Source organism: Capsicum annuum, unplaced genomic scaffold (genome assembly GCF_002878395.1).
Source record: "Capsicum annuum cultivar UCD-10X-F1 unplaced genomic scaffold, UCD10Xv1.1 ctg80788, whole genome shotgun sequence".
Taxonomy (NCBI): Eukaryota; Viridiplantae; Streptophyta; class Magnoliopsida; order Solanales; family Solanaceae; genus Capsicum; species Capsicum annuum.
In genome coordinates this window covers 34480-45644 of record NW_025891456.1, presented here as the reverse complement: position 1 = coordinate 45644, position 11165 = coordinate 34480, and the positions used below count along the sequence as shown (strand labels likewise).

The window sequence follows — 11165 nt, the reverse complement described above, 5'->3', positions numbered from 1 at the left end:
AAACGACGACTAAATGCCAGATTGAAATTTTTAAGATACGCAACCTAACATAAAATATTATGTCACGTAATTCAATATATAATATTATAGTATATTTTTATTATTATTATACAACATTATATTTTTTAAAAAATTATTATACATAGTGTATCAATCTTATATAAAAGATATTTAAACATAAATATAGGCTAAAGCAGATAACAAACTCAAAATATGAGCTGCATGGTGTAAATATCTTCTCCCAATAAACATAGAAGTAATGTCCCTTGTAAAAAAAAAAAGTATCCATATTAGATTCTCAATTAAGAGGAGAATCATTTTATTGTCAAACGTACTGCAATTAAAAGTAATCAGTGGCACAAATTGAAAACTTTCCATTTCATTGGGGTCTTAATACTATCATTTCAATAATTAAACCACCAGTTTGTAAATAAATTACTCCTGCTTCTCACATTGCGGGTCGGGTCGGGTCCATCGGCAAGAAGCAAAAAATACACTAAAATAAACCGACATCGACGGTTTCACGTCATAATTCGTCTTTCTTCCTCCTTTCTTCTCAAATCTCTCACTCATGGCGGCAGCGGCGGTAGCAGTATCCGACACCCGTAAGATCCCACGGCCAGGACGTGGCGGCGTTGTCTCCCTCGGCTTAACGGAGGAAGAATCCAGAGTTCGTGCAATAACGGAAATCGTCAACAACATGGTGGAACTCTCACGGAGAGGCAAAGACGTTGACCTAAACGCGTTAAAGTCAGCAGCGTGCCGTAAATACGGACTCTCTAGGGCACCGAAGTTAGTAGAGATGATCGCTGCTTTGCCCGACTCTGAACGTGAAACGTTGCTACCTAAACTCCGAGCTAAGCCGGTTCGTACAGCTTCGGGTATTGCGGTTGTAGCTGTGATGTCGAAGCCTCATCGTTGTCCGCATATAGCTACTACGGGGAATATTTGTGTTTATTGTCCTGGTGGACCTGATTCGGATTTTGAGTACAGTACACAGTCGTATACTGGATATGAGCCTACTAGTATGCGAGCAATTCGAGCTAGGTGAGTATCAATTCTATGTCTTATTTGCAGTTTGGTGCTTCCTTCCTTCACTGGCAATCAAATTGAAGTAGTTGTCTCCAATTATGCCTTGCACTCTGTTTGGATGGTTGTTGCATATTGTTTCATGATGTATCGTATTGTGTTGTATTGAACGTTTGGATAGATTATATCTGTTTTTGTTGTCACATATGTCTCGCATTAATAATTTGAAAAATAAACCTACTTTTAGGGTACAGGGTAGAGCTACTATAAAAGGGTAGGGTAAAGGATAAATGGGATTATTAAATATAAATAAACACAAAATGAGAAAGAAGAGATAACTATGTGATCATATTCGCACCAAATCAGTCGTTACACAAAATGGGATTATTCGATGTTACATACCGATGGATTTAACAATATGATACAACAAAATTCAAGTAACAATCAAAACAAATATTGTCTTTAGACTAACCACACAATACAATGCAATATGTAACAACCATCCAAAGAAGCTGTTAGGATTTCAGAAGTTCATCTATACATTGTGCTGATAAATGAGAAGTTCATCTATACATTGTGCTGATAAATGAGAAGTTCATTTATACGTTCGTTTTCTTAATTAGAAAAGTCTTGTTGTTATCGCCGGAAAGTATTATACATTTGCAGAAAGATAACCATTTAATGCCGGTTGTTGTGTCTTTGCATAGGAGATTGTTGCACCACGTATTTGTTAAACTTTCCATCTACTGTCAACCCAATTATTTCTTTTTTTCTTATGGAGATAAATTGACTAAGTGTTAATATTAGCTTTTCTTCTTTAGGTATTATGCGTCTTAATCTTATAATTTTTTGTTGTTGGTAGAAATTGTGGCATTTCCTTACACACGGCTAACTAGAAAGTTGTTATACTCGTACACTCAAAAAAGTGGTCTTTCGAAAGACAGGATCAGGGTTTGTATCAGATTTAGGGAGAGTACTTATGTGGTTCATTTTTCCAGATACAACCCTTATGTACAAGCTCGAAGCCGGATTGATCAACTAAAGAGATTGGGTCACAGTGTTGACAAGGTTTTTCCCCCTTGGAAGTACTACTAATTCTTTTCTGATTTTGGAAAATTCTTCTTAAAATTGGCTGTTTTCCTCATTTTTATTAATGTCTAATTGCAGGTTGAATTCATCTTGATGGGAGGTACATTCATGTCATTGCCTGCAGACTACCGTGATTACTTCATACGGAATCTGCATGATGCTTTATCAGGCCATACCTCTGCCAATGTTGAAGAGGCTGTTGCATACTCCGAACATGGAGCGACAAAGTGCATTGGGATGACAATTGAAACGTGAGTAACTATTGGATACATGAAAGCGGTTTAAAAATCACAGTGAAAAGCACTTAGCTAGAAAAAAATTCACAGGGAAAAGCACCTCAAGAAACCTTTTAGCTTATAATTGTCCTCTGTGACTGAGATATCCTCTTTCTATTAACTTTATTCACCTCCCTGTTGTCTTGCTTTTTTCATGTGCGAGTTGAGATTTAGTGTTTAATGCATGATAGTGTTTCTTCCAGTATGGAAGAAAATGCAAATTTGCATTCTCGTCTTCCTCCTCCTCGTGATTATCACTGCCATCTTTGGTTTATTAGTTATATTAATCATTCTGCGACCTTTGATTGTTGTTATTGTAATTATTCTTCTGTCACAGTCGATTATAAGAATACTAATAAGGTGATGGAAAATAATTTAAACTAAAACAAGAAGCATACAAAGTGCTTTGCTTGATTTCTTTGGAGGCTTAGTAGCTTGGTTGAGCTATTACCTCTGAATAATATAAGCATATAGGATCTATTCATATCTTTTTGTGTACTCAATAGTTTGTACTTTGCGAATAGGAGGCCAGACTACTGCCTTGGACCTCATTTGAGACAGATGCTTTCTTACGGTTGTACGCGGCTAGAAATTGGAGTCCAGAGCACATATGAGGATGTTGCTCGTGACACCAATAGAGGCCACACTGTAGCAGCTGTGGCTGATTGCTTTTGTTTGGCAAAGGATGCTGGCTTCAAGGTGCTTTTCTAATTTCATTTTTTTGGTGGTTTGGGTTCAATCTCTGCTTTTTGTTCCAGTCTATGAAACCCCTTGTCCTCTAATAGCCTCCCCCTTCACCGACACGAAAGATTAGCCTTGAACAACAACAACAACAAACCCAGTGTATTCCCACAAAGTGGGTTCTGGGGAGGGTAAGATGTACGCAGACCATACCACTACCTCCGAAGAAGTAGAGAGGTTGTTTCCGATAGACTCTTGGCTCAAACTAAAGGACAGTAACAAATGGATGGATGACATAATAAAATCAGGAATAAGAAATAGTAAATTGGAAATCAGAGAAATATGAAATACGCGAAAAGAAGAGCGACACGAAAAAAAGAAAATAGGGACTAAGACATACGACATAGGGCCCCCACCTAGTCGTACCACACACACAAAAACCAAGGACACCTATGTACAAGCCTCAGATTACTAACCCGGCTACACTATAACACCCCAAACTGCAAGCTACAACCCACACACTCCCATTAGCCTTCTACCCTTATTCGTGACCTCCACACCTTCCTATCTAGGGTCATGTCCTCAGTCAGCTGGAGCTGCTCCATATCATGTCTAATCACCTCCCTCAAGTATTTCTTCGGCCTACCTCTACTCCTCCTGAAACCATCCATAGCTAGCCTCTCTCACCTCCGGACGGGGCCATCCGCGCCCCTCCTCATCACACTCCCGAACCATCTCCGTCTTCCTTCCCGCATCTTGTCCTCTACCGAAGCTACCTCCACCTTCTCCCGGATAATCTCATTCCTAACTCTATCCCCTCTAGTAAGCCAACACATCTAACGCAACATTATCATTTCCTCCACCTTCAATTTTTGGATGTGAGTGCTTGACTGGCCAACACTCCGCCCCATACAATATGGCCGGCCGGACTGCCACTCTACAGAATCTGCCTTTAAGCTTAAGAGGCACCTTCTTATTACACAACACTCCCAAGACGAGCCTCCACTTCATCCAATCTGCCCCAATACGTTTAGAGACATCTTCATCGATTTCACCATTCCTCTGAATTGTAGACCCAAGATACTTAAAACTGTCCGTCTTACAGACATCCTGGGAGTCCAACCTCACCACTAATTCATCCTCCTGCCTCAATTCACCAAACTTGCATTCCAAATACTCCGTCTTGGACCTACTCAACCTGAACCCCTTGAACTCGAGGGTTTGCCTCCAAACCTCCAATTTGTCATTTACACCCCTCGTGTCTCATCAATTAGCACTACATCATCCGCAAATAACATACACCAAGGCACCTCGCATTGAATGCTCCGCATCAACACGTTCATCACCAACGCTAATAAGAACGGACTAAGAGTCGATCCTTGGTGCAACCGTCTCCACCGAAAAATGCTTTGTCTCCTCCCCCCGTCCTCACACGGGTCTTCCCTCCATCGTACATATCCTTAATAGCTCTGATGTACACCACCGGAACCCCTCTCACCTTCAATCATCTCCAAAGAAACTCCCTCCCCTCGGGACTTTATCATACGTCTTTTCCAGATCGATGAACACCATATTCCAATCCCTCTTCCTTTCTCTATACTGCTCCACCAATCTCCTCACCAGGTGGATTGCCTCTGTCGTCGAACGACCAGGCATAAATCCAAACTGATTCTCTGAAACGGACACGACCCTTCTCAACCTCCGCTCAACCACTCTCTCCCAAATCTTCATGGTGTGACTCAACAACTTAATACCCCTATAGTTGTTGCAACTCTGAATGTCACCCTTGTTTTTATACAGCGGAATTAACGTACTCCATCTCCAAGCCTCAGGCATTTTCGCAGTCTTGAAAATACCGTTAAACAAAATAGTCAACCACCTTAAACCTGCCTCACCAGCATACTAGATGAGCCTTGAAGAAGAAATTAAAATTGAAAGTCAATTTTACATCCACAGTTGCAATATTATCTAGTTGGAGGTATCTTAGCTCATTCGGAAGGATTTTGAAATGAATCTTTGTCTTGAAGCTGTTTGCTTGATTCACACATTGAATTCCTTTCTGTTATCTTTTTGAACTTGAGGAATATTTTCAAGTATCTACCTAACTTTTTGTAGGTTGTTGCTCATATGATGCCTGACCTTCCAAATGTTGGTGTTGAAAGAGACTTGGAGAGTTTTAAGGAATTCTTTGAAAGTCCTTCATTTAGAGCAGATGGACTTAAAATTTATCCTACACTTGTTATTCGTGGCACGGGACTTTATGAACTGTGGAAAACGGGAAGGTATGGTCTACTTTCTGGATGTTGTTATCGCACCGTCACTGAAATAAATTATCTAATAAGTCATTCAATAAGATTGTTTTCATCCAACCCAGTCTGCGATAGCAATAAGCTATATTGTTGGATGCAAATTTGAAACTGCTATTTCAACGAGGTCGTTACAAGTGTTGACACGTGCAGGTATAGAAATTATCCACCTGAGCAGCTTGTAGACATTGTTGCTAGGATTCTTTCTATGGTGCCACCTTGGACACGTGTTTATAGGGTCCAACGTGATATCCCTATGCCGCTGGTGACGTCTGGAGTTGAGAAAGGGAATCTCCGAGAATTGGCTTTAGCTCGAATGGATGATCTTGGCTTGAAATGCCGAGATGTCCGAACACGCGAAGCTGGGATCCAGGTAATATAACTTTTGTATCTACTTTCTTGCATCTATTACAAAAGATGTGGTCTCAGAACTCAAAATGTTTTGATGGAAATAACTTATTAGGACATTCACCACAAGATAAGGCCTGAAGAAGTTGAGCTTGTTCGCCGTGATTATACAGCAAATGAAGGATGGGAGACTTTCCTTTCATATGAAGATACACGCCAGGTATGTCAATTCATTTTTTTGTCCTTTGCTGATTTACAACTCCTTTCTTGCTTTCGAGTCGAACTTGTAAATTGAACTCAATGCATTTTGCTGCCAAAAGCAGTAACTTGTTCTATATTCTTGAAGCAAAAAAAATTACTTGTTCTATGATGTAAATAAAAGCTACTTTTCTAAATTTGTTTTACTTCTGCTGCCGTGGGATCAGCACATAACTTCTTATACGGTGATGTAAGCAAGCCTTTTTTTTTCTTTTTTTGTTTTAAGGAAATTTCTATGGAGTCATGTCCTGCAATATAATAACGAAGAAAATGGTCTAGTATTTCTATTTTTCTTTTTTGACTTCTAAATTTATTAAGATTGTAGAGATAATAAACAAGAAGCCTTTCTAGGTCTTTTTTATAAATGCTGGTGAACTATTGCGAAGTATTCTTACTTGTGCTATGAAGAGTTCATGTAATTGTTGAACCTTGTTGTCTCACATCTTTGCCAGTCATTCTATTACCGTCAACTTCTTCAATATAAGAAGGGACCTTAAATCAGAGAACCCTATTCCTATGCATTTGATATGATGCAGGATATTCTTGTTGGATTGCTACGGTTGCGGAAGTGTGGACGGAATGTGACTTGCCCAGAACTCACGGGAAGATGTTCAATTGTTCGTGAGCTTCATGTGTATGGGACTGCAGTTCCTGTTCATGGTCGAGACACAGATAAGCTGCAGCACCAGGGTTATGGTACTCTGCTGATGGAAGAAGCCGAGCGAATTGCTCGGAGGGAGCATAGGTCAACCAAAATCGCTGTTATTTCGGGTGTAGGGACGCGGCATTACTACAGAAAGCTAGGGTATGAGCTTGAAGGTCCTTACATGGTAAAAAGCCTCATGTAGAAGTGTACTCGTTATTTTGCTGCAAGGTCTTACTCCTTGCAACGACAAATTTTGAATCACGGTTGGTTGTATTTTAAATGGTATGCATATTTCGTTGCTGGTAAAGACTATTTTTGTATCAGGGTTAGTTGTATTTTAGAAACTAGTGGTAGCTCGAGGGTAGTGAATATGGTTTGGAGATAGTATTTAATGATAGACGCTAGTGCGATAAATGTACAACGATGGTTGGTGGGGGAGAAGTGATTAGTACTGAAATGACGACGATGGCTAATTATACTCATTATAGTGATTATAATGTGCATAGTTAGATGTAGTAATTTATATATGGGCAATGGCAGAATACATATACCAGGCCTCTCAATTATTTGACTTTTTTCGTATAGGCACCTCAATTAGGCCATGTACCTATTGAATTTTTTTACTCCTTCACGAAACGTTTCAATTAAGTATAATTGCTGATATGGCGTGACATGTGTAATACACCATCCATTAAGAGAGTGATAGACAATAATTAATAAAAAAAAATTAAACATAAAAAATTCATTCAATAAAAAAAATATATTAAAGAAATAAAAAGAAAAAAAATAGTCTTCTTCTTCATAACTCATCATTTTCCATTTTTTTTACATATAAAAAATAAATACACAGGTGCCACACACAAAATTACACATACTCCCCAATTTTCATGGATTGACAGTGAATGATATCACATCTCACAATGAACGATATCACACGCATAAAGCTAAGGAAACCAGCGTGAACGGTAAAAAAAGGGTGAATATTGACGGCCGAAAAATCGTTGAATTGGTGAAGAATGAATTTGAAAAAAGCATTTCAACATCAATTGAATTTCAACCAATCAAAAATTTCAATTTCTTTCTCCTTGCGTTGTCGGTGTTCATCCACCCATTTCCGATCATTTGTGTTATTATTTTATTTTTTATCATGCTATTGAATTTCAAATAGCAAAAAAGATTTTTTTTTAGATATAAGTGAAAAAAATGCTTCAACGATGAAAAAAAAAAGAAAAATTTAGTGATAAAGTGGAGGAGAAGAAGGAGATCAAATTTTTTTAATTATTTTTGAAAAAGGGTGTTTGGAAGGGAAGAGGAGGTGGGAATAAGGTAGGCAGCTGCAGGGGGATATTAATGATTTTTTTTAAAAAAAAAAATAGATTTAATTATATTAGCAAATTATTTTAATGATCATTTTAAGTTAAAATGTCAGGTGTCGTTATTTAATTTGTTACTTTTCTACATCATTAGCATGTGTATTACACGTATTTTACAATTTTTGCCACATCAGCAGATTATGCTTAATTGAAACGTTTCGTGAAGGAGTAAAGGATTTAACAGGTAAATGAACTAATTGAGGTGCCTATACGAAAAAAATCAAATAGTTAAGGGGCTTGTATACGTATTCGTATTTCTTCCTTATATATGATAATAGTAAAATGTTACATAAAAAGTATTTAAATGATCATCTTAATAATTCAAACGCTTCCCACGGTAAAAAAAATTCATACCTAATCAAAACTATAATTGAATTAGCTCAAACGTAGAATAAAAACTAGCAAATAAGGTGCGCTCAGCGATATAATTTAACATATTATGAAATGAGGAATCGTCGTTTTTATTGATTAAGCCACGTGTCTTTCACTTCAACTTTGAAAGGTTAATTATTATCTTTAAGTGACCTTTTTTGTATAATTTCAACTTCCAAACATATCTTTTTGAATTCTTATTTTAGATACTTTAAAAAAAAAGTCTCTGTCAAACATGTCCAAGTGCTTACTAATTGAAACTTAGGTCCAGATATCCATGGATCTTGTTTTAAAATTTTAAAATAAAACTTGAATCTTATTATTTTAAATAAATAAATACGTGTTTATTAAATTAACTAATTATTTTAACTTCAAACTTGAAATATGAAATTTTGTAGATTTATGGATCTGATTAGCAAAATTCCATCAAACTCTTCCGTCAATACTACAATATATTTTCATCGATTCGTCACAATTTAATTTAATTCAAATGTAATTAAAATAAGCAATGTTTATTCAGACAAAGGAAATCGAGTATTTCCTTATTTAGTAATGCGAGAGTAGTCTTATTCTATTTTTGCTTTTTGATGTATCTATTAGTCTTGTATTCACACATAATTACGTTTAGTTGAATAAATAAATAGAATCGTCATTTTTATCATGGAAGTTGATTCCCATCGTCCAAAACAAGCAAAAAATTTAAGATTCTAGTAAATAGTAAGACTTGTTTAGATGATTTCCGATTAACCTGTTTTCTTGATCAGTCTCTCTCTTGATATTGGTCATCCAATAATATGAGTGATGTAGATCTCTTATCCTTGATTGCTAGACTAGAAGCTAACTTGTCTTATTGAGCCTCTCCCAGTATTCTCATCCAACAACGTGAAGCTCTCTTGTTCTTGATTGTCGGAGGGGAAGTTAACCTATCTTATTGAACCTCTTTCATGGTATTAGTCATTCAATAACGTGAGTGTCACGTGTCTCTTGTCCCAGATGAAAAGCTAACTTATCTTATTAAGTCTCTCTCCTAATATTGGTCAACAACATAAGTGTTGCAGATCTCTTATTCCTAACTGCTAGTCGAGAAGCTGGATGACTAACAAGAACATATTAAAAAAAAATAGGAATAAATGCAAGAAAACACCTTAAGCAAGATAGTAAATTACAAGTTATAATCATTAGATTCTGTCGATATGATATAAGATTTAAATTCAATGTTTGAGTTATTTTTTTCTCATATACTTTTAACCACAAGGACTTAGAATCTTTTGTGGTCCATGTACTATATGCCTCAACTCCAATCCTATTGAAATCTGCCTGCTCTCCATTTTCGTTATCTCTATTTTATTCAAGTTCTTACGTGAATAAGAAACACACAACACAACTTAAAATTAATGCTTATGATTCAATTAATCAAACTAAAATTCTAATCACAAGTAAGATAATAAATATTTTATATTTTTACTTTTATATTTATGGATAACACCACAGTTATAAAAATTTATGTGGGATTATCCATGAATTTGAAACTAAGAATATAAAATATTTATTATGTTAATCATGATTGAAATTTTATTTTGATTAGTTAAATCATAACTATTAATTTTAAGGTATGCATGTATCTCTTATCCAAGTAAGAATATGAAAAAAAAATAAAAACAATGAAAGTAAGGAGGAGTCGGAATCTAAAATCTTAGATGGAATCATAAGCTATGTTACTTAGCTATGTTTTTTTCATTATATATATTATTTAAAAGGCTTCAACAAAACAATTAATTGTGTTTTATTGGCGAGTATGGACAATAATTGCACATACATAAATTTAAAATAAATTTGGCCTTTTAAATGGCAACTTTTTTTTTTTTTTTACATATTTAATGTTGTTTAAATAAATAATTTTATGTAATTACAAAATTCATAATTTCAAAAGTAAGAGTAATGATACATAATAGTATTAGCCGGGAAAAAATTGGATTAATTAAAGCCAAATACTGTATGAGTATTTACATATTGAGTTTTTTTTGTTTTTTTTTTTGAAAAAGCACACATATGAAACAGGTTAAATTATTATCGTATTATTAAATTTAAATTACACTCCAAAATAAGTATAAGTTAAATTTAAATGTGATTAATACAATCTACAAGAGAGCATTGTGAAATGGAGATACTAAGACCGTGTTTGGCTTAGATTTTGATTTTAAAATTTAAAATATTATTTAAAATATTTATCTATTTGATGAACGAACACATTATTTTAACTTTAAAATTGAAATATAAAATTTAGAGTTTGAAAGGCAAATTTTAGAAATTGAAAGTAATTTCAACTTTCATATATTTTAAGTTTTCTACTTTATTTTTTAAATCTCAATCAAAAATGTCCAGATGTCAACTAATTGAAATCTAAGCCTAGATTGTTCATTGATCTTGTTTTAATATTAAAATAACATTTGCTAATTCATTATTTCAACTGCAAAATAGTAAATTATGAAGTTCGAAATATTTTAGGTTTGTGAATTTGATGAGCAAAACTCGATCAAACTTTTACTTAATACTACAAAATATTGTGACCTCTGAAGCTTGTTTAATTTAGCACAACTGTCATTTTAAATAAGACTTTTTTATTTGAGCAAAAAAGATTAATTTTTTTTATTCAGTAGTGAGAAAACATATCTTTTTATCTAGTATTCAGACGATACATTAGACGATTCTACCGAGTTATTCTCATTGCAAGATAAAAGGATTTTTTTCTATGACTTATTCCCGTGAATTAGATCTATTTAGATGATTT

At 35.1% G+C, this 11165-nt stretch overlaps 1 protein-coding gene across 1 annotated transcript; it reads left to right on the top strand.

Moving 5' to 3' along the window:
- The first annotated feature begins 455 nt into the window (after window positions 1–455).
- LOC124895239 (elongator complex protein 3) lies at window positions 456–7195 on the top strand. The gene is made up of 8 exons (XM_047405686.1): window positions 456–1047; window positions 2028–2097; window positions 2197–2369; window positions 2918–3092; window positions 5190–5356; window positions 5534–5753; window positions 5844–5948; window positions 6523–7195. The coding sequence occupies exons 1-8, from the start codon at window positions 572–574 to the stop codon at window positions 6832–6834; spliced, it is 1698 nt and encodes a 565-aa protein (XP_047261642.1). The 5' UTR covers window positions 456–571; the 3' UTR covers window positions 6835–7195.
- The last annotated feature ends 3970 nt before the right edge of the window (window positions 7196–11165 follow it).

Bases quoted from the DNA above. Each gene is read 5' to 3' on its own strand.
- LOC124895239 (XM_047405686.1), top strand. From the start codon at position 572: ATGGCGGCAGCGGCGGTAGCAGTATCCGACACCCGTAAGATCCCACGG. The intron at 1,048-2,027 runs GTGAGTATCAAT...TCATTTTTCCAG, and splicing joins ATGCGAGCAATTCGAGCTAG to ATACAACCCTTATGTACAAG. The intron at 2,098-2,196 runs GTTTTTCCCCCT...GTCTAATTGCAG, and splicing joins TGGGTCACAGTGTTGACAAG to GTTGAATTCATCTTGATGGG.